Genomic DNA, 24,642 nt, shown 5'->3' on the forward strand with positions numbered 1-24,642 from the left:
GGTGTTCAAAGCATTGAGGTAACAAAAAATTATACAACGGAGAAAGTGCAGTAGGTTTCAAGTCCGTTCCAAGCAAGTTTTGAGACAAAAAAATGCATGCTATCAAGAACAGAACAATCTTGAAAACAAGTAGGCATGGCAACCCTGCACAGTGTCGATCAGCGGACTGACCTGACATGCTTCCTCGACTGGACGGTCCCTCCATTTCTTTGTTAATTCTTCTGCGATAGGGGCGAGTTGGTGCTGCAACGATGATGCACCAAGAGGGCCTATCAAATTCAACCGTGTTGCTGCAGATATAACATCCCTCATTGTCATGAACATGTACATGCGCTGAGAGGCACTGCTGTCGAAGCCGAGAAGTCCACATATGAGACCGAAGATAGGCGCGTGATGGAAAAAAACAGTTCCTGACCCCAAAAAATTGTCCCTCATTCTTTTGAGGGATGGAACCTCCTGAAATACAGACGCTGCGACTCTTAGGAGGGCAGATCCTTGAGATGCTGAAGCTTTTCTACTGACTTCATTTGTTAGTGTCGCCTCGAGCAATCTATCTAGCTTGGACCAGGTAATGGTGTCTGGGGATTTATGCGCGCAATATACAAAGGGAAGAAGTAGGCTACCAACGTTCTCCAAGACTTGTATGATATGTGAATTTAGATCTACAGAACTTGCCACAAAATGAGTTTGGACAGCAGCTTCAAGACCATAAGAATGAGCAAAGCCACCGGTTGGAAGAACTGAATCCACCAGCTGCCACTGATTCCATTGCAGCAGCTCATTTTGCGATAGATCACTCCTACCATTTTCATCGCACTCCATTACAATATCAAACAGATAGGATGCCTCGGCTGCAACAATCAATAGACAGAATTAATAAAAAGTGACGCAACAAAAAATAATAATAATAAAATTGCCAGCTTTTGTTTCTCTATAACCATTTTGTTAGCAAAAAAAAAGAATAGATGTAATAAATATAAGGAAAATGACATTACAAAATCTCAAAATTTGCAAGCCTCGGTTAATTTAAATTACCATAAGGCTCTCTGTAATCGTCTAATTAGATGCAGATCAAGCATAGTAATCTCAAACATACACACACAAAGCTCTAGAGTGCCTACTATTGGCGCAATATGTCAATACATTGTAGAGCCAATATTGACAACCATATAAGAAGCATGTGATAACACCCAGAGAATCTTTAATCACATGATGACAAAAAACATGTTAGGTAAAATCAAACATGCCTAAGAAATGTACAAGGATTATTCTCAATACCCTTAGGCAGTCCCCACCACCTTATATAGATATTATTGATAAACCATGGCATTACAAACAAACCATCGGGCGTTACATATTTACACGAGCCCCAATATGTGAAGGGATTATTCTCAATGAATAACCCAAGGTAGCTCCGAACGACCTTATATACATTTTATTATAGAGTATACTATTACAAAACACGCCCTCATGAGTTATATTTATACATGAATCTCAACATTCCCCTCAAGCTGGTTCACATATATTGTAAAATCTCAACTTGTTATAAATGTATTATACCATAAGCCCTCTTAATAATTTAGTTGACAGATTTCCTAACTTATCATTAGAACTAAGAAGTGACATCTTATTAGATTGTGCTCTCTCTAATGAAGTGACAATCAATTTTTCTATACTTTATCCTCTTATGGAATATGAGACTTGAAACGAAGTGCATTACATTTTGATTATTACCATAACGTTTCATTGGCTGTATAAGAGTAAATGCTGGTTATATTTTACCCAAATGAGTTTGCATGTTAATAGGGCCACAAGTCTATATTCTGCCTCTGACTCGATCTTTCTACAACTGTTTACTTCATTCTCTTTTGGAATATAAGATTGCCCACAAAGAGAGCACAATCATGGAAAGTAGAACATGTTATTTGTGGGAGATCCTGCATGGTCTTGTTAGTCTGCATTTGAATACCTTACAATCTGGAGATGACCTCGGTCATGGAATAAAAAACCTTTTACCAAGAGCACTCTTAAGGCACACTAGAATTTTTATAGCTGATTCCCAATGATCACAACATGGATTCTCTAGAAACTAACTGGTCACTCTAACTTTTGAAGTTGTTTCCAAATGACCATGCATGGATTCTCCAGAAACTAACTGATCACTCTAACAATAAATAAAATGGAATGTCTGGTAACTGCAAGGTAGTTCAATTTTCCTACTAATCTTATCTATTTCCCTAAATTAGTCAATGACACCCCCTGTCCTCGTATTAATCTCATATTAGAATCCATTGGAGTATCTATTAGGTTAGCCCTCAACATGTCAGTCTCTTCAAGCATATCTAGTCCATACTTGCGTCATGAATAAGATACCTCTCTCTGAAAGAGCAATTCCCCAGAAAGTACTTAAGGTCGCCCAAATGTTTGGTCAAAAATTATTGATGAAGCTAATATTTTAGCCATGTAATTTCACCAGTGTCAATGTTGGTCATGATAATGTCATCCATATACACAATGAGAAAGGATACACTTCTCTAACTAAGAGACAAGATAAAAGACTATATAGTTTGTGATACTCCTTTTCATGTCATATTAAAGGAAAGTTGAACTAAACTTTTTGAACCACACTCTTAGAAATTTCTTCAGTCCATGCAATGATTTGTTTAGTTTACACACATGGTCAATCTCCCCTAAGCAACAAAGAGTTGCTCCATATAAATTTTGTCAGAAAAAAGATCACCATGAAGAAAGACATTTTGATGTTAGATTAATGAAGTAGTAGCTAGGGATAGGGACATGCAAACTGAGAGTGATCTTAACCACTAGAGAAAAATATCTGGTAATCAACGACATAAATTTGCATGTACCTTTCGCAACCAAACAAGCTTTGATGTGATCTACAAAACCATTTGGAGGAGTTGAGAATCCTCTTTACAATGAATATGACTGTGGAACTCACATGAGCTTGTTGAGTACTAAGTTGACTGGCATTGGCAATGTGAGACGAGTGACCAGCTGGGAAACCATGCAGTAAATAACATGTATCCTTAATATGCCCAAACCTTCAATAGTGGGTACACTTAGTTCTATTCTGTCCTCTAAAATAACCACCTCTACATTGCTGTTGACCCCCACAACCACTCTATAATCTATTGAAGATGAGTCAACCACCAAAACAACTCAATCTACTTGATGGTCAAAATAGAGTGGATCAATAGTTGAGGATGCAACATCCACGTGTATACATTTGTGACCACACCAAGACTAACAGTGTGAAGTTAATGGTAAGTAATCTATCATTGTGTTTCTTTATCTCCCATCCATTTAAGGGGATTGGAAGGATATCTCTAAAGTTGCTCATGGTAGCTTGAAAATAAGCAACATGAGTAGTCATTTTGTGTTTCCATGGTGTAGCTGAAATAGACTACCAATGACATCACAAGCAAACATCACGGCCAAACAACTCACATTAACAAACTATACATGGGGCCCAACAACCCTTAACATGAAATAATGATCACTTATTGGTGCGATGAATATCTACATGTGGGTCTTATACACAATTATGAGTTAAACTTGTTCATACAAGGCTACAAGTTTTATGTACGTTGGATATTCTAGAATGGATAAACAGTACACAAGGTCTACATGAATATACTCATGACTTCATGTAAATGATACTATCATCAATCACACAATATGTATCAACTATCATAAAGAACATGTATAATCTCTATGGTTATCATCTCAATTATTAAGTTAACACAATTAGCATATTTGATCACAAACTAGCTATGCATGCATAATCATGATCTTTACACATTACAATAACTTAACAGGGTTAGGATTCACATGATCATATTTTTTATACTAATAACATCCATTATTCAGACTCTTCCCTTCCATACCTGTGTTTAAGCAGGCTGGGTGGTGGCACATTGTCAAATGGCACGTAGGGCAGACACAAAGCTTATGGCAAGCAAAGGATGAGGCACACGAGAGTGGAAAACATGGGAAAAGAAACAAAAGAACCCTAAAATCCTTTCCGATGCGAACCAAACTGATTCAGTTGGGTTCGACTATAGAGTACTTGATTTGATATGATTCACACCTGATTTGAACCTAAGGCAAAATCAACTTAATCATCTATTGGGCCAACCAAACTCAAATAGAAAACAAATGGAGTTCGAAACCTCAAAATTAGACTCTAAAAACTCTAACTGACCATATCAACCACAATTTCTATTAAATTCCACTAAGTAACTTCTCTAATTCCTCAATCGACCAATAATGTTTAGTATTAGCAAATTAATTATAGTAATTTCAGGCAAATCTTAATTAATTTATATTACAGATCCATCCATCTTTGTCCCCTCCATACCTATGTCAGATATCAACACTCGGAAACCAATACTCCAATTGGACATTCAATATCCCCATTGATCCACATAGATATAAACCTGTCCCAAATACTTAATTAGCGAGCGAACTTACTGGTTGCGTTTCGCCGACGTAGCGTTGAGGCGGAGGCGGAGGCGGAGGCGGCGATGGGCGGAGGAGAGGCTGAGCGTCGCCGTCGCGGAAACAGAGAAGAAGAAGAGCGGAGCTAGGGCACGACAGTGACGACCCTCCAACTCCAAGACAAGTTTATAATAATTTTATTCATAAGTTATTTATTAAAAAAAATTTATTTATAAATATTGATGAACTAAACTAATTAGTCAAAGTATTTTTATTTTGTATGTTTTAATATGAAAAACATATAAGTAAATTATTATCGAGTTAATTATCATATAAATTCATAAATATTATATTTATTCACTGTAGTAACAAGGAGATGAGTAAGAGCATCTACCACGCTCGTTAAAAAAGCGTTAATAATCCTTTTTTAATCTCTATTCACATGACGTGGAGGAGTGGTTGAGGAGTAATCATATGAACGCGTTCAAAATCTTGAACGTGTTCATGTGGTAGAAATGGGTCCCACATAATTTTTTTAAATTTTTTAAGTGTTATTAACAAGCTGCGTTGCAGATGCTCTAAGTGAATGATTGATAAGTAGCAATAAATCAATATTTATTTTCAATGACACGATTAGTCCTAGAAAATGATAAACAAAGTTCCCTTCTTTTAATTGAGGGATTATTGGTTCGTAGTTAAGTATTTGATGAATAGACTATTTTTTTTATTCAGGTAATAATTGACTAAATATAGCTTTCAGTATTATCATGCTAACTGAAAGTAATTAGGCTGAAATTATAATTGCCAAACTTGCATTATATTTCCAGGAGAAAATAAATTTATCTTTAGGGTTTAGTCTGGTAGAGTTAGGGACGTAGTGAAATATTGAGCAAGGGCAAAGTCAACGCTTGGAATTTATAGTTTGAACAGCTCACGTGCTCCCTTCAATGGCTGCCTGTGAGCATTAAATAGCCAAACCGGACAAAGCATGCAATCCACGGCCACCTATTTAATAGAGCGAGGGAAAGAGATCGAGCCAGCGAGCTAAGAGCAGCAGTACTCATGGCCGCGGCCGCCACCGTCACCGTCACCGCCACCGCCTTCTTCGTTCTGGCGCTCGCCCTCGCGGCGTCTGTGCAGTTCCCCCGCGCGTCGGCCGCGCGGAAGGGCGGCCGGTGCGAGCCGGCTGCAGGGAACAGCAGCGCGTGCCCGGGGGCGCTCTACTGCTGCAAGCGCCGCTGCCGCGACGTCCTCTCCGACTGCCACAACTGCGGGCGGTGCGGCAACCGGTGCGGCTTCGGCCGGCTCTGCTGCACCGGCGGCTGCGCCGCGGTGGCCTACGACGTCGACAACTGCGGCGGCTGCGGCCGCATCTGCCCTCCGGGGCAGAGGTGTGAGTACGGCGCCTGTGGCTATGCTTGATATCTATATAGCGATCAATTACGTACGTACCGATCTAAAGTGAGCATTTGGAGAAGAAGAAGAAAGAGATTAAATTAACAGTTGTACTGCTATCCAAGAATAAAAAGCATTTGGACAACATTTATACTTGAATTATTACTACATTGATCAACTTCCCCTCTAAAAATGTAGCTACTGGTATTATCAAAACTACATTGATCAAAAAAAAAGTCCTTGAAATAGCTGGTCGAAATTAGTTAGGCAAATTTAGCCGGTTAGCCAGATGGTCGGTGCAGATTGTTTTTTACTAAAATCGAACGGCTCAATGGCTCAACCGAAATTTAGAGGGCATTTAAACTTTCCACGTGGGCGTGGGGTGGGTGCGGCGGTGGGGCCATCTGCTATTTTACTCCTTTTCTCTCCCCCACGCCGCGCCCCCCGAAATGGAAATGTACTGTTTATGTGACCCAACGGATTGCGCCCCTGACAGCGATATATAGAAGTTCCTCAATTAGGGCCAGCTCAATTGGGGATCTTCCGCCCCCGATCTGTCCCTTCGTCGGCGGAGGCTGCGATCTCGATCACGTTGCTTCAATCTGCGTCTCTCACAGGCAACCTCTCCTTCCAACGATTTGCTTTTAGATCGATCGCAGTGCGCTTACCTCCTTTTGATTGCATGTGTTCGTTTTCTTTTTCTCGATGGTTGTTGGCTTTTTTTTTTTTTTTTGGTTAGATTTCGTCTGATCTGGTTATCGTTGGAAAAGTTGGGGCTCGAGTGTTGGATTAATTGCAGGGATCGATGGATCTTTGGATTATAGGTGGAAAGGAGGATAGCAAATCTCGAGATATTATGATTTTCTCTCTCTCTCTCTCTTTTTCCAACTAGATATTTGCCCCTTTTTGTGTTTGATCTTTGGAATGTCCGCTCGATTTTGGACCTTCTCTTTATTCTTTAGGCATGCATCTAAATGTTTCTTTCCTGCTTAATAGTGATTGAATAGCATGATACTTGGATAATCTTGATCCGAAATACTGATGTTGTAAATTGTACCATCCATCCGTTTAAGATTTCAGTTGCTAGAAAATCATTTGTTGCGGCTTCTTGGAATTGAACTTTATTTCTGTTTTAGCTTTCTAATCCCTTGACTTTTTTTTTTTGTTTTATTGCTTGCGTTGACAGACTAATATAATTGGAAGAAAACGATTCTGTTCTATCAAAGTTTATGATATGGTGTTTGTTGGTCATGCACAGCTGCTTATTTTTATATTGAAGTGATCTTTGGTTTAGAAAGATTTTTTGAGATGATGTGTTTTAATGTTGGTTTTGGTGTTTTTTTTGTTGTACTCAGAAGTTCTTAATTATTACATGGTTAATCGGTTCAGGCATCCTTGGTCCTGATTGTCACCTGCTTACATAATTGAATGTTCACATAAACTGATCATGATCAGCTAGATTCCACTAATGGAGTAAAATGAACTGTCCGATTAGGGTTTATTTTGCAGGAATATCTTGTGTTACACCTTGAATTTGAGGTATCCAGCTCATTGACTGAACCTAGTTTTGTTCATGGCATCCATTTTACTGACCAATTATTTAAGGTTACATTGAACTGTATCATTACAATCCTTTGCTGAATGCTGAGCAACACTTTTGTTGATCCTTGATTCCTCATGCATATTATAACATGTTACTCTCATTGTTAGTGTTTCGTTTTGAGTCAAAGCTCTTTGCTGTTTTGCCTTTATAACTACTTTGTTGTCCATGGCATCTAAAATCATGCATTGAATGACATGCGCTGTATTGAAATTCTAGCAACCCAAAACCATACAATTGTTTCTTCCAATCTAAAGAGTCTGGATTGAGTGCTGTTCTTGTGCAATCTTGCATTTTGAGCTCTTCATATGCAAAACATCGCGATTCAATTGTAGATAACATCATTTTAATCTGGTCTTCATCCTCTTATTTATTTGGTTCTTACTCCCTACTGTTTCAATCCTTTTGATAAATAAAATTTAAGTTCTGAATGTTTCCTTGGGCATTTTATTCACTTTCTTATGATAATTAATATTTATCTGTGATTATCATTTACCATTTTGTGTGGCAAGACCATTTTTTTATGAAGTTGGAACTAAGTATAATGGTATACAAGTTTAAATTGAGAATTTAGTTTCTCCTACTACATAATTACTAATTTAACATTATTCCAGGCGGATTGTCTCTTGATTTTATGTGTAGAGGGGAATATCGTCTGCAGAAAAATAGCAACAATTTTGTGTTGAGATAACATTGACCAAGAATCACTAATCTTATTTTGTTCTTGTTTATCTAGAGAAACAAAATAGAAACAACAAAAATCCAACTACATATTGTTCTTCAGTAATTATATTTTTGCAAGATACTATGACAAACCATATAGTCAAGTTCAATGTTTTGACCACGTCGGTTACGTTGCCACTTGTAGTGGCTTTTTTACCTATTACCAAAGATTATTTGAACCCACATGCTTTCTACTGACTAATGGGTTCTGTGGGAGCAATATAGGGCTTCGAACTTTTTTTTTTTTCAATATCATGCTGTACTTGCTTGATTCATTTTTTCAGAAAAGAGTTTTTTAAGATGCATAAAAAAAAAAGGATAGTCTGATGCACGAAGCTCCCGCCAATGTGTACTAAAAGAAATTCATTTTAACATTTGACAGAATCATGGTCATGGAGATCCTAGGGCATGAGACTACTCAAGAAAACATCAATGAAGTAACTGAAGGGGATAACTCTTTCATTGCCATAAGAGAATGCAAGCCAGAGACCAAACAGGGTAATGGACCGGATGAATTAGTCAGACTACATGTAGCCAATGGAGAAGTTAAAGAAGGGGACCAATCAACCAATGCAAATTTACCAAAGGATGCTGTGGAAGAGTGGCCTGCTGAAAAGAAAGTTTATAATTTCTATTTTGCAAGGTACAGGACCTTTGAAGACCCTAAACTGAAGGCAAGAATTGACCATGCTGACAAAGAGGTCACTAAGTGCACCCAAACCAGGGTTCAGATTATTGAAGCCTTAAAGGCAAAAAGGGTATATCATCATAAATTATTATTATTTGGTGTTTTATCTTCTTGCTGTGTTTCACTTTTCTTTTTTGTCTTCCAAATTATAGCTCACTATTAGCAATCGTTTATAGGGCGTTTGAGATAATCATGAGAGAATTGGATAAAAACCATTGATAAGGCAGTTTTTAGTCTCAAATCTTATTTATATTTAATGCTTTAATTGCAGTCTGAAAGATCAAATGTGATTTTGCAATTAAAGCCTTTGACTGCTGAAGACAAACAGTATCGAATGACTATGGATGAAAAGAGAAAGTCAATGGAACCACTACAGGATGCTCTTGGAAAGCTGCGTAGTGCAAATATTGCTGTGAAGGAAAAGGGCATGGGCTTATGTTCTTCTGAGGAAGAGCTCAATAATCTTGTAAATATTCACTGACAGATTTATTGATATTTTCCATGGGTTGATATTTTACTCCGGGTGCAGTGTAGCTGATTTTTTCTTGTTTGATGAGACAGATTTATAGCTTGAACTACCAGATGCAGCATGAGAGTCTTACTTTGGTTGAAGAAAAACAGTTGATTAAGGAGATAAAAATGCTTGAAGCAACAAGAGATAAGGTTATTGCTAATGCCAGTGAAAAGGCTAAGATTCAAGATTCATTTGGTCATAAAGAAGCTATTCAAGACCAGGTCAAAGTAAGTGTCATATATTTCTCTGACTATTATACAAATTTAGATGTTGATTAATCTCACCTGAATATTCTTAGCTTTCTTGGAAGTTCTCAATTAGAAACAGATATGATATTATTTATTATGATTGTGTGCTTACAGCTAATAAATGATGACATTGGTGGAATAAAAAGAGAGAAACAAACAATTCGTATGAAAATCAAGGGCCTCGAAGATGAACTCAAGGTTATAGATGATGATATTAGTTCCTTACAGGAGGAGTTGGAAAACATCAACAATAAAAGAAACAAGGCATTTGAAACACTTGTGGAGTTAAGAAAATCTCGCGATGATGTGGTATGAGTTTATATATACAATTTCAGCTGCATGGATTACTACTATAAATATATTCTGGATTTCATTGTAGACTATATTCATGTTGGCATGCTAACTCTTACTATGGCGGTAACCCACTGACAATACTAATCAAGGTTTTAAAATGGTATACAGGTGGTAAGCAGTTGACCTACTTTATATATGGACATCTATACTAAAGAAATATAGAATGTTTCCTATGTAGCACGCATTTAATTGAAAATGCAAAATGTGTAAATTAATCCTTACAATCTACCACATTAATATCATACAAGTGTAAACAATTTGACTTTTTTTTTCCAGTTCATCTTTTCTATGCTTCCACAATCTGCTTAAATAAATTGAGACTTGTGTTTTGACACGCCCCTTTGTGAATTATCTTAATTCATTGCAGTATTGTAGTTTCCTTTAGGTTCTTGTGAGAGTAATGGATTTCTTTGTGCTAGACTGGTATATTTCACAACTTGAGTTTGTATACATAATTACAACTGCTTGATTCTATTACTTGTTTCTTAGTTTTCATTCATTTGTGAGTTGGTTTTTCAGCCTTAAGGTGTTATATCAATTTGGAAGCTTTGCATTATACAAGCTTTAACCAAACCTTCCTTTAGGAGTTTGGCCCTGCACCAACAATTGGTATATTGGTTGTCGCTGGATTTCAAGTAGTACTTTGTGTTACCCTACTTTTTTCTCCATTTTCTAGTAGTTGAATTGATATTCCCAATCGCCATGTTGGAAGACATTATAGAACTATAGTTTAGTCATGGGGCTTTGTTGGAGGAAATAAGCAAAAAGGATTTATCATGAGATTGACTATATTTGCTTGCCCATTTCTGCTGTGCATGAGAATCAGCATAATTCTATGGCATTTAAAACTACATTTTTTTTCCTCACTTCATTCTTTTCGTCCAACTTCAGTTGTCATTTTGTCTCACTATCTTCCATGTTTCTTTCTGCTCATTTTTTGGGCTTCTACTAGGCCTTTTCATTATGCTGGAATTTTTTTCAACTTATGAAAGTTTCATTCTTTTGTTTACTATTTCAAATATATAATAAGTATGATTGCCATAAAGAGAGCTTGTTGGGTTACTGTCTATCCTTAATTGGCCCCCCAGTAGATTTACTTCAGTAAGCGGTTATTTATCCATTTCTTTATCCTTATCTCTCTTACTCCAGAATGCTTGCTTCTTCCAAAACCGGGCTATGTTAAACCGTGCAAAGGATCTTGCTGCAAAGAAGGATGTAACATCACTGCAAGACTTTGAGTATAATGAGGTGTGTGTCATCACTTTGTGCAAGACATTGGTACCTCATATTTCTTTTGACTATCTTCTCTATGTCAGGTCGAGAAATTTATGTCTGAATGGAGCAGTGAAAAAGCTTTAAGAGAAGATTATGAGAAGAGAATTTTGTCATCACTTGATAGCAGACAATTGAGTAGGGATGGCAGGATGAGGAACCCTGACGAAAAGCCAATTATTACAGTTGAGGGTCCAGCGATTAGAAATGTGGAGGCCACACCAGCAAAGGCAAATACCAAACAAGCTGAGGATGCACGTTTACCGCAGCAGGACGTTATTCCCAACAAAAAGACCCAAGAAACCAACCTTAAGAAAGCACCCAAGGTAGTTGAATCAAGAGTAGAGGCTGAAGATCCTAAAAGCACTGCCAAGTCACCTGCACTCGAGAAACCTCAGGAGATTCAAAAGATAAATGAGATTGATGCTGCGAAACTCAAAGAGATGAAGAGAGAAGAAGAGATCGCAAAAGCTAAGTTGGCCTTGGAAAGAAAGAAGAAGCAAGCCGAGAAAGCAGCAGCAAAAGCAGCTATTAGGGCTCAAAAGGAATCTGAAAAGAAACTGAAGGCATGTGTTTGTGTGAATTATGATACTGTTTCTCAATCTTTCTCGTATGTCTGAAAACAGTTGCATTTTGTTGAAATTTGATAGGAAAAAGAGAAGAGGCTTAGAAAGAAGGCCGGGGCATCAGTACCTGCTGCATCCATTGAGGAAGCTGAAGCTGAATCCAAGGTTTCAGAGCCAGAAGAAGAAGCTGTCGATACTGATGCCATAGTTGCTGAAAAGAGCAAGGTTGAGAGGGGAAATGTCAGATTCAGAAACCGACCAACGGGAAGGAGCAAGGCACCTAACATCATACTGAAGAGGAAAAAAGCATCATCCTATTGGATATGGGCTGCATCTGCTGCAGCAGTAGCTGCCGTGCTATTAGCGACCACCCTTGGATACTACTTGGTTTCCACTAGAAAGTGAGGATGACATCAACGATCATTCCCTCAAGAAGTTCTTAACAGTTTTGCAGATGGGATAACTTAGTCACCAATGGATTTTGTACTTTTCCGTCCCTAGGAATCTTTTTCTAGTTAAAAAAAATCGTATGTCTTTCTCTAAAGGAAGACATCGGGTAATGTAAACTTATCGACACTGTTTAGCTGCGTGCATCCCCGTTGATATTCTTTTTCAGTATAACTTTTGTCTCGAATGAATAATTCCCATATTTTCTTCCTTTATCTTCTTTCTGTTTACAGAACTACTCTTTTGCGTAGACTTTATTGGTGCTTCTTATCTACAATTATTTGTGGAAAGTCTATGGGCGTTCTTATTTGGTCGAATTGGAATTCTCATTGCACCAACAAGTATCAAATGTTATTAAACTAAATTGTTCAAGTTTGAAATTTTATTTTTTTCACCAATCCACACATCTAATTTTCTAGAACTATCTAAAAAATTTGAGGCTAAATTTCATGATTAAATAGTTTATACTATTTAATCATTTAAAGGGATAGTCAGGTAGAGGACATGATTAATATCATGATTCAGACTACTTTAACATGCTATGAAACCCTTAAACCTTCACATGACACCTAATTTAAATGTAACTAAAATTTCATGCATCCCAGTTTCAATCAAATAGAAATAATCTACCATAAAATGTGAAAAATTCTACATTAAGGAACTAATGTATATTGCCTGATGGTTTAATGCATTTGTTGGAAGATTTTCTTTACAAAAGGAAAAGAAAAATGGCAATTCTTATGAGTTAGCTTAGGAACCATGAGATCCTTGTTTATTATACTGGCAATATCAATAATATAGGAAGGCAAGGCCACAATGGCACACTACCATCTGTTGGTTGATCTAAGACTCCCTAGGCTGGATAGATTGGAAAGAACAAAAACACAAGATGCATCCTGTGTGGTGGTGTGTTGGAGTCCTTGTGCCACCTCTTTTATGCCTGTGGCTATACTTTTCATAGTTTGAGCTGAGATCTCCAAGCTAATGTAGTAAGTTGAGGGGTTGATGCAATAAGCTCACCTTTGATGCATATGTTTATCGCGTATGGAGGGAAAATAATTTAAGACTTTTTCCAAAATATGAGCAGAAGATATAGGGGGTGGATGCTAAGGGAAACCCCTTTTAGCAGGGAAAGATGTAGAAGCTGAAACTGCTGTCAGATGGCTGGTGTTGCAGAAGGATGGATGAAGGTTTCTGCATCCCAACTGAAATGGCTGAAATTGTTGGAATGCCATTTTACAAGATAGCAGAAACCATTTCAAAACTTGTATGTCAGAATAAGACCATGATTTCCTGTAAGGCTAATGAGTTGACAAGCAGTAAGAATCTAACAATCCACTGAACTGTTACTCAGGTATTGAAAGTCCTGTTGTATTTCTTGTGGCGATTTGCTGGGAGCTACCATCCTTGCTGGTGTTATGATTATTGCTGAAATGAAATTCCAAAGTCGGCTTTCGTTGGTAAATGGTTTTGGAGTATGTAGTGAGCTTTGCTGCAGAAGTGGTTGTACTGAAATAGTTGCTGAGTTCTGCTGACTGATCTGCTATTTGCTGGATTGTTGCTGCAGAGCAGGCTTATTGATTGCTGAAAATGCTGGAACTATGAAACTCAGAAATACAGAAATACTGTGGCTGTTTCTGGAGTTCTAGCTGATATATTTATTCCTCTGCTGCCTAGTAATTGCTGCCATTTGCTATTTGCTGGACTGGTGTGGTTGCAGTCTCTGAAGAGCAGTTTACTGCCATTTGCAAGACTCTGAATATGGTTTGGACTTCAAGTTTGCTGAAAAATGATGCTGCTGAAAAATGATGTTAGGAATGTAGTTGCTGAAGGGAGTGCACAAGCTGGAAATGCAGTTACTAGGATTCTGGTGTTGATGGAAAAGCAATTGTTGGAATTACAATTTGCTAGAATTTATTGCTGCTGGAAATGCAGATGTTGGAAGCTGTCTTGATGCTAGAAATTTCTCTCTATGATTAATGCACACTCACTTGCCTCGTGAAAAAGGAAACAATACTATCAACAGCATTGACAAGTAAGCTTTAATTACTTGTAAGCCTTATAGTTGCAATAGCAAAACTACAAAAAAAAAAAAAAAAAATTAAGCACCTGCAGAATCCTGAGATCTTTGGTATGAACCCTTTACTCACCATCCAATACTTTACCAAGTCCTTTTTTTGGTCTTCTACTTCCTATTCACATCTCCTACCTGTTCTGGAAGTTCAACTTCTTGATACAGAATGCAAACATGAAAGCAAAAAAGATGGCAAAGGCAACTAGTACAATGGCAACTAGAGGCATGAAGTCGGTATTGTATCCATAGTAGTCCTTGATATAGTCTTTAATCCTTTGCATCGGTTGCCCTACAGATCCCATCACTTTGATTCTAGTTTCCAGGTCACCATATTGGGTTACTATGAGTCCATAAACTGTCCATTGAAGTGGGCAAATCCAGCAGTACCACACCCACCACTTGGGAATTCTCTGCAATCCAATAACACAGCCATTCATTGATTAATTACAAATACAAGTCCATGCAATCAAAACCTTTGGAAGCATGACAGTGAAACTATTATCACTTGAGCAAATTAGAATCAACCCCGACAAGAAAAGCAAAAAACCTTGGAACAGGAGAGACTTACTGGTCTAGGAATGAAAAAGCCAGAGAAGAGATTGAAGACTGAGTAGAATGTGGATGCTAGGATTGCCGCAACTTGATGATTTGGCGAGAGTGAGACGGTCATCATTCCATAGTAAGTGAAGTACAGGAAAGAGAAGAAGGAGATGAAGTAGAACCAAAAGAATTTTGCTGCTGTCCATTGGAAGCTCATCATGGAGTATATAATAAGAGAAAAGTACATGGCTTGAACTAGCACATATGGTATTTCCACAAACACCTGCGATGTATCATATGAACTATTGTTCAGCATTTGTTCAATAAAGTGTTCTTACTGTGTTTAACTTCCATTTATGTAAATAATGAATGATTTCACTAGAATCACTTTGTTCTTCAAATAGAATAATACTTTTATCCGCAGAGCATTTTGTCTTGGGAAAATTAACACAGCACTCTTACCTGAGCAAGAGCATATGGTAAGGCTGAATACATTCCAGCTGCCCTTTCCCTATAAAAGACAGTCCTCTCGATTGCAACAAGTGGTTGCACAGTTGCACAGTTAGTGACGCCAACGAACATAACTGCTACATACATGGCTCCAATGACAATTCTAAGACTGTTTGAATTATCCCTGCATCATCAGGCACACAATTGATGCATCTGTATTCACATAAAGCACTATTTCTATGATGAATAACCTAAGAATCTTTCTATTAACCAGGATAGGAACTCATGACCTGATCTAGTATATTAACATTTGGATGGAAACCATCCTACTGTAACTATCAATGGTAGTCTAACTAGCCTAAAACAAGCAAGTACTGTATGAATTGCTAGGGTATGAACCAGGATTTAGAATAGACCTGATCCAGTGTCATAACTAAGATTTCATTGGTAACCACTTTTGCATTTCAAGGAAGGATTTGTTAACTTAGGTCTTCCTTCAATCTAGGTTAACTTAAATAGAATCTTTATTGCCTTGCTGGTAAGGTCGAATATGAGATTTCATACATCTTAAAGTCCAAAGGGCATAAAGGTGTTTTTTTTTTGAGTTCCTTCTTAGTCCTAACACTGAATGGCTGGGCTATGCCTTATAATGAAAGAGATCGGCTACCACTGTATTCCAGAAGCTCATAACAACAGAGGGTGATATTGTTTTTGTGTATTTACCCCTTCTGGCCAATCCTCCAAAATATGGAGCCTAACAGTATAGCAGTGACCAAGGTGTAGAAATATCTGACAAGGTTGTAATCAGGGCTTCTCCAGTAAGTCCACCACTGCTTCCAGAGGCAAGCTTTGAACTGTCCCCACGATGACTGTGAACACTGTGTATGGAAGCACAGATCGCTTGTTTCTGCAGCTGGCTTACTGAGCTCATTCACCAATGCTTTGTTGCGCCTGATCATAGAATTGCAATTAAAACAATACAATCAGCATTAATGTGTAGATCTCATAAGGCTACTAAAGCAATAACTAAAAGAAAGTAGTGGTGCAAATAGTTTGACAAGCTAGTATGATAAACGTTGCATTTCACTCACTGGAATAGATTTGATGATTTATAATACTCGGCAAAGTCCATTCCCAAACGTACTTCAGCAGCAACTGAGCTGACCTCTAACATCCATGTTGCAGGATTATATTTGTCCTTGATTTTTGGAACTCCAGGAATTGCCTGAAACAATCAAATTATTTTTCTGTACACTTTGAAAGTGTTATAAACATAATCAATGCTATGATAGACAGAAAATTAATGCAGCAATTTGGACAGCAATTATAAACTTAATTTAAGTGATAAAACAAACAGTCTATTTTTATATATAAGAATTTGTACCTCAAAGTATTCAATTATCTTCTGAGAATTTCTCCCCAGGGGCCCAGAGTATATCACTTGACCACCTCTTTTCATTAGCAGAAGCTGTTTCAGTAAATGGTTTATTGTATTAGCTTATAAAGGCAATAATTTTACACAATATGTTCATTTATTGGCTAGAGATTCTATACCTCATCAAAGGCCTCAAATATATCTATGCTTGGTTGGTGGATTGTGCAAACAACAGTTCTCCCGGTGTCGACTGTGTTCCTCACAGTTCTCATGACAATAGCTGCTGCTCTTGCATCAAGACCAGATGTCGGTTCATCCATGAAGATGATAGAAGGGTTAGCAACAAGCTCTACTGCTATTGTCAGTCTCTTCCTTTGTTCAGTGGACAACCCAGTGACTCCTGGAAGACCCACTATAGCATCTTTCAGGTTGTCAAGCTCCACTAGGTCCATCACTTCATCAACAAATTTCTGCCAAGCAGAAAGACCTTTAGTTAATTGCATTCTCAGTACTAAACTCACTATAAATACACAATGCTTTTAGAAGTTAATTAATAAATACCATTTTTAGCACGCATGCAACTTACAAACTGTAAATTTAGTTCTGAAAAATGCATTTTAAAGGGAGAAGAGGGAGGGAGTCAGGAAGGATTGAGGGACAAGAGAGTAGAAAGAAAACAGCACCTTCTTAGATTTAAGCAATAGGGAATGACTTAACATCTCATCAGTCTAAGTAGCTGAGAACAGATCCACACTAACTCTCAGATAAGTGAAGCAATGTGGCCCAAGAGGATATGTGTGGAGAATCTCAATAGGGAATAAGAGAGGAGAAATACCTAGAGAATTCTTGAACACATGAATATTAAATTATTGCTTTGACTTAGTGATCAGTAACTGCAAATTTGACATCATAATGCAAGGTCCTAGTAATTTATGTGTGATTTAAGGAGTCAAGATTATGATTTAATATGAAGATTTAGAAATTTTAGAAAAGGAATAATTAGTCTTACCATTTTTTCTTCATCATTGACTTCATGTGGAAGGCGGAGAAAAGCAGAAAATATCAAAGATTCTCGGACTGTCACCTGAGGTGAGTGGATGTCATTTTGCTCACAATACCCAGAAATTCTTGCAAAAGTCTCTTGTTTCTTAGGGTACCCTGAGATTCTGATGTCACCCTCAATGTAGCCACCAGTCTTTCTTCCAGCCAAAACGTCCATGAGGGTGGTTTTACCAGCACCACTAACTCCCATAAGGGCTGTTAAGACTCCTGGTCTAAAAGCCGCTGTAACATTCCTTAGCAATTGGAGCTTATCTTCTTTGACTCCTTGCTCCTTCATTTCCTAAAGAACAGTAAATTATAACTTCAGTCAATGGCTAAAGCTGCATTCAATTGACATGACAGGCTTCTAGGTTTGCTTTGATTAGATTTTATTTATTTTACATTAGGAGATTTAGAATGGAAAAAAACAATTATCCAACTTGCAATGTCCCTATCACTAATGGAAAAAAAAAACAGATTGTTCAAAACTTCAGCTAATTGGTAGTAGCTGGGTGATGCGATTAACTGAAGCTAATTAGATGGATGGAACAAAGAACTACACAAGTAAGAGATTAGAATATTTAAAGAGGAATAGTATCCACCTTTTGTCTTGCAAATATGCAAGTTCTAAATGTTTTCTTGAATCAAAGAAAGTTTGAAAAGTAAGTGTATAAATTAAAGATAAAAACTCACTGGAGGCATATCGACAAAGTAATTGATTTCATCAAAGGACATGGAAAGAGGTGTAAAAGGAAGAATCATTCCTCTCTTAGGAGCAACACCTGTGGCTGCATTGATGGACATTTCATGATTAAGTCCATTTGAGAGACCAGGACTCATTCGAATCATCATAATTTCACCTGTAGAAGGTGATCATTTTTAGAACATAAACACAACAGTGACATCACAAACCATAGTGAAGTTTAGTTGGAAATTTATGGGTGGATTGTGTCTACATACTGGCCTTTTTTGACAAAGCATGAGGCAGAGACTCACTCTTAGAGTTTGTCCTTTTGAGTCTTTGTAAATCGTTTCCTTCCTCTTGGACTTCTTCCATTTCCCTTGCTGTTTCTTTAGATAAAACAACTTGTCGTTTTCCAATAGCTATGTCAAATTAGAGACTGATCAGCTTAGTGTGAAACTAACCTTCTAAGTTAAATAGTTTAGCACAATTGGCAATACTAATATTACACTGTATACAAAACATACATATAAAAGATATGAAGGGAATGAGGGTCAAATCAGAACACCTGTTTTTAATTCTCTTGGATGGCAAAGTAAAATTAAACCCACTTTTAAGGGAAAAAACAACTCAGAGAGTATCAAATTTTTGGAACTTTTTTATCATTAAATTAAAGGTGAATCATGTTTGCTAACATATTTAATTCTATTAATGTGTGGCCTAGCCGAATCTTTTCTTTTGTAAATTAATATCTAATTCTAAAGAAAAATCATAACATTTTGATCAGGTTGGTTGGATCATTAGTGCGGATCCTTATAAGTTCTCACAGAGGTGACTTTGCTTCCAGTTGCAATAAAAAAAGATGTTTTGATCTTTTATGGAGTTAGATGAAGAACAACTTACGGTTTAAAAACATCAGGCACACTGTGAATAGGACATTGAAGATGATGCTAAACCCAAGAAGTGCAGCGGCTCCAATCCAGTACCACCTTCCCTCTGCAAAGACATTGGCATTTTGAAGGATTGCCGTTCCAAGTGGTCTATTATTTGAAGCCTAGCATGAAATATATAGAGTTCTGAGTCATCCATAAGAAAATCATCATCAAATCTTTGGAATAGAGATGGAAGTGACTGCAAATTGATAGTTACCATTTGGTTCATCCACCTTGGAGCCAAAAACTCATTCACGGCTAGAGCATTATAACCATAAGTAAGTGGTGAAACCCAATATCCCCATATCCACCAATTCGGAATCAATTCTGTAGAAGAGAAAGATAAGAAGTAAATCAGACAGAATGTTGCAACAAAAAAGTACCAATTGGATGCCATGATTTCTTAAGATCCTCTTCAATGTACTTATCCTATGTTTCATGAAGTGCGAACTCCTAAACACATGGACCAAAAGAAGAGCCATAGACAAATACCTTTCGGTAGAATGAAGCCTCCAAGAACAAACATGGCGAGAACAGATAGTGCCCCACCAGTGTTGGCTATGATCATGGACCTACAAAGACCAGCAGTGCTTCTGAGCATCCCTGCTGACATCTGCTGAATCAAGAATATTAGCAGCAGCTGCTTGAAGAATCTGCAATGGGAAAATGATTTCATTAAGTAGGTTGTAAATCCTTGGCAATGCAGAATAACCACTTATGGTGTATGATTTAACAAACGCACAAAAGAGGGGGAAAAAAAGTATTTGGGAAGCTTTCTACCTGCTCGCTTCTGGCGCATATCCTATGGTATAGTATGTCATAACAGTCCAAACAATGGTCTCCAAGATTGATATAGGTATCCGGAGAAGAAAATTGGGCAAGGTGAAGACCCATGCTGGGTAGAAGAGGAGGTCCCGGTGCTTATAGAATACTGGCAGGCGGTCAATGGCAATCGACAACTCCGCGAGACCATTGAAGACATTGACCATCAAGCCAAACAAAAGAGCCCCTATGTAAATGACCCCATCGTCTTCGTTCCTCGAGTGCATGCGTGACCTCACCCACACGGTCGAGGCTATGAACCCCACTATGACAATCTTCAAACAAAGACAAAAGGACTTGAAGGCAAAGTAGCATGACCAAGAAGATGAGGCTTGATTGGAGAAATGAACAAAATGGTACCATAACGGTCTTGGAGATGTAGACAAAGGAGTTTCGCTTGATGAGGAGCCACTCCTTTCCGAAGGAAGCCTTGAGCAGCTCCGAATAGGAGACGGCCTTCTTAGAGAAGACGAGAGCCGCCTTGTGGCTGCGGGCCTTGTCGAACGGGACGGAGAGCTCGTTCTCCAAGCGAAGACCGACGTGGAATCTCCGGAATCGCTGGGCGAATTCGGAGACCGAAATGTAGCGGTATGGCCGCTGCTTTTCCGCCCAGTACTGCTCCTGGTCCTTCCTCGAGGTCACCTACTCACTCACGTACGCAAGAAGTCTCAAATAGTGGATCTGAAGCAGCAGCAGTAGTAGAAATTTGGAAGTGTAGTTTGGCACCTCCTGCAGGAAGTCGGCGGTGCCTTTGCGGCTGGGGCAGCGGAAGCCGCAGGATTCGAAGAAGTCGAGGACGTGGTCGCGGGGGCCCTGGTAGACGATCTGGCCCTCGGAGAGGAGGACGACGTCGTCGAAGAGGTCGAAGGTCTCGGGGGCGGGCTGGAGGAGGGACATGAGGATGGTGGCCTCGCCGAGGTGGACGATCTGCTGCAGGCATTTCACGATCTGGTAGGTGGTCGAGCTGTCCAGCCCCGTCGAGATCTCGTCCATGAATAGCACTTTCGTCGGCCCGACCATCATCTCGCCTGCAACATACATTCAAATTCAAACCCTAAGTTCCTCATTCTTCCAAAGAGATTCTTCACTAAATTGCAAGACGATAACAAATCAAACCTGTCGTGACACGCTTCTTTTGACCTCCAGAAATGCCCCTCTGCATCTCGTCTCCCACAATCGTATCAGCACAAATGTCTAACCCCAGAATCTGCGCCATGGTTCAAATATTACACAGAGTATTTAATCAGACGACGTCAGTGTCATGCTTACTCTGAGTGTGTAGTCCGTTTGAAGACTGCTCTCGACTCCTTCGATCGCTGTGGCCTGAAATTGAAGGGAGATTAAGATCACTCACTCCGAAATTAGTGAATCAGTCAGAGGAGCAGTAACCTTCATGAAGAGATCCACTTCGGCTTCCGGAAATATTCCTGCTTCCTTCTCCCTCTTCGCCAGCTCCGAGAGAAGATCTAACAAAGTCGTGAATCACTCAGAAAATTCACTAGTAGGTAGGTTCCAGGGACCAAGCTAGCATACCGTATCTCACTCCTACTCCTTGGCACCTCGCTGAGAAATCAAGTGTCTCTTTCACAGTCATTTCTCCTACATGGACATCGTTCTGGCTGATGTAGGCTGCAGTTTTCTGCGGCACAAACTCGTCCAATCTGTGCCCGTTGTATGTTATCTCTCCACTGACCTGCGAGCAAAAGATATTGATGGTGACCAATTTCACAGGTGGTAAGATATCCCACGCCAACCTTTAGAGTTGGGTCGAGCTTCCCAGCTAAGGCCAACAAGAGGGTGGTCTTCCCCGGATGATGGAGGGCCTAACAGAAGTGTCATCCTGAAATTAAGTTCACAGCAAGTTATCAGTTATCAGCTATCAGCAGCAGCAGCAGCAGCGTGTATGCATGCATGATTTGTTCACCTCGAGGGTTGTATGACTCCCGAAACATCCTTCAAGATGGTGAGAGTGGTTCTCTTACTGAGGCGGATGCCCAAGAAGGCGAGGGCAGACTCTGCGATGTCTCTTACTGTATTGGTGAGCGTCGGCAGAGCTCTATCTCCGGCTTGGCACTTGGCCTCCACGGTTAGGTGCTCAAATCTCACTTCTACTGTCGGTAACTGGATGCCGACCCTGCATCAAAAGTCTCTTACTTTGGTCAACTTCACATAACTTGAAACTACACAAGAGACTTACAACTATAGCTCCATCATTCAAAGGGGAAATTGGTTTTGATTGACTCAAATGAGTGGAGGTAAGCAACTGTACGTGGATATCAAAGCCCCCAATTGTCAACGTAGGTGGTGAGCAACTCTCCTATCAAATCAAAAAATTGACATCCCATCACCTACTTCCATTTGGATTCTTATGAACAAGAACTTCCCAACTGTATTGATTGTATGAACCTCCTTTTTCTATGTGGAGGAAAAGCCTCTATACTAAGAAGATTCAATAATTGATAACTAATATAGACCATGCAATTTATAATAATTATTATTTTTTTCTACACAATAGCTTGGTGTAAAAGAGATGAAAATCACGGGAAAAAGACCAAACACCGACTATGGGAAAACGTTAGTAGTAAATTAGCTCCAGGAACTTGCATCATTCGAGGACAATTAATGTCAAGCTTATGCGTCAATCCAACTAAATTAGCTCACAAATTAAATGGACCTTCAACCTAAAAGACAGAATTAGTGATCAGCTGGAATAGATTCCCTCTCTTGGATTTGCACTTTACTCATCATAAAGAAGAAAAAAGGAAGTTAAGATGCAAAATGGTAGATGAAACATGATCACAATTTTGTGGTGTGGAGCTAATTAAATTTTGTCGTTCATTTCTATTTCGAAATGAATTAAATTATTTTAAAATAATAATAATAATAAGTGGAAGAGGAAGAAATACTTGTCGATCCGATCGCGAAGCTTCTGGAGGAATCGCTCGTTGTCCTCCTCGGCGACCTTGAAGACGCGGTCGATGAACTCCTGGCGCTCGGCGACGCCGAGCTTGCGCACGTCGACCTCCTTGTGGCGGTACTGGCGCCGAGCCTCGCCAGGTCCGCCGCCCGGATCGGCTGCCGACGACGTCCGGAGGATCGCGGTGCGGAGGCGGTCGTAGGTGGGAAGCTTCTCGAGGGCGGCCCAGCGCAGGGCCTCCTCGTCGTCGTCGAGGCGGCCGCGGCTGCCGCCTGACCGCCCCCGCGTGCTGCTGTCGCGCGAGAACACGTCCTCCATCCCCCACTCGCCCATGTTCATCCCTCGGCTAATGCTGCGACTCAGGCTCTGGCTGGCCCGCCGCCCCGAATCCCACAGCCGCTCCACGGCCTCCATCGCTTTTTGACGGAGTTGGATTGAAGCTTCCGGAGAGCGGAGTGGAGGAGGAGGAGGGGGATGATTGGCTGCCCCGATTGCAGCTGGATTTATATATAGAGAGAGAGGAGGAGGAGGAGGAGGAAGCAGGGGATTGGCCGATGGCTTTGACTGGAACGGAATCACTAGGGCAGTTGGTGGAGATTAGATGATTAGGGGTTTGGAAGGCGTTAGGTGGAAATTTGAAAAAGAAAAAAAAAAAGTTACAGTTTGGGGGGACAGAAATGACGTCACTCCCACCAATCCCACCAACATCTTCCTTAAAAATTAAAATAACCGACCGGGGGTAAAGTGCCGTAGTAATAATAATAATAATAATAATAATAATAATAATAATAACATATTTATTAAAAAAAAGGAGAAGTATTAAAATTTATAACCCGGATTTGGTGCAGCGGTTAAGTCGGTACACGATTTAATCTTCGATTAGGACATGTATTGATTGTATTGATGTTGAATTTAATGGAAAAAATTTAGATTGAATGGTCATGAGTTGAAGTACTCATGGATGGAAAAAAAGTCCATGAGTTTATCTTCACGGACGAATATATCGATTCAATATTGGAACGATCTTACATGGACGGTAAAAACTACGAGAGTCAGCTGTTGGAGCTTTATTATTGTGCTTTCAGGATTTATCCGATGACAAACTTCTATGAAGCATGATCGGTTTTCTCCAGAATTATTCCGATAGTAAGAATTGAAACCTCAGTTATCAAAGAAAACAAAATTTATAAGAGTGTATTTTTTTTATTGCCAAGACGATTCTTTTCATTTATTATTAAAATGCCTTTTAAATTTGCACGTCCAAATAAATTATATTGGTCGCTTAAATAATTTAGTGCGTGCATAACTGTTATATAAATTATAAATTGACAATAAAAATAGAAATAATTTTTTTTAACTTTAGGGCTTAATGTTTATATGAAACGTAGCAATTTTTTTAAAAAATATTATATATATATATATATATATATATATATATATATATATATATATATTATGCCTTGGGGTTATAAATAAAAAAAGGGCCGTGATAATATAATAAAATAGAAAATGATATTTAGTATGAAAAATCTCAACATGAA

At 38.9% G+C, this 24,642-nt stretch overlaps 2 protein-coding genes and 1 pseudogene across 2 annotated transcripts; 1 reads left to right on the top strand and 2 right to left on the bottom strand.

Moving 5' to 3' along the window:
* Positions 1–9: 9 nt before the first annotated feature.
* On the bottom strand, positions 10–4,606 carry LOC141838708 (urease accessory protein F). The gene is made up of 2 exons (XM_074726265.1): positions 4,495–4,606; positions 10–851 (listed from the first exon to the last, which is right to left on the bottom strand). Exon 2 carries the CDS (start codon positions 820–822, stop codon positions 103–105), a length of 720 nt encoding a protein of 239 aa, XP_074582366.1. The 5' UTR covers positions 823–851; positions 4,495–4,606; the 3' UTR covers positions 10–102.
* Positions 4,607–6,378: 1,772 nt separating this feature from the next.
* Positions 6,379–12,483, top strand: LOC141840816 (proton pump-interactor 1-like). The gene is made up of 8 exons (XM_074728889.1): positions 6,379–6,473; positions 8,562–8,937; positions 9,139–9,333; positions 9,429–9,608; positions 9,744–9,938; positions 11,133–11,231; positions 11,300–11,821; positions 11,906–12,483. The coding sequence occupies exons 2-8, from the start codon at positions 8,566–8,568 to the stop codon at positions 12,224–12,226; spliced, it is 1,884 nt and encodes a 627-aa protein (XP_074584990.1). The 5' UTR covers positions 6,379–6,473; positions 8,562–8,565; the 3' UTR covers positions 12,227–12,483.
* A 1,813-nt stretch (positions 12,484–14,296) lies between these two features.
* On the bottom strand, positions 14,297–23,515 carry LOC141840871 (ABC transporter G family member 42-like; annotated as a pseudogene).
* Between the last annotated feature and the right edge of the window lie 1,127 nt (positions 23,516–24,642).

The sequence above is a fragment of the Curcuma longa genome, chromosome 11, assembly GCF_044706935.1.
Source record: "Curcuma longa cultivar G26 ecotype Majalengka, Jawa Barat chromosome 11, ITB_CL_G26_1.1, whole genome shotgun sequence".
Classification (NCBI taxonomy): Eukaryota; Viridiplantae; Streptophyta; class Magnoliopsida; order Zingiberales; family Zingiberaceae; genus Curcuma; species Curcuma longa.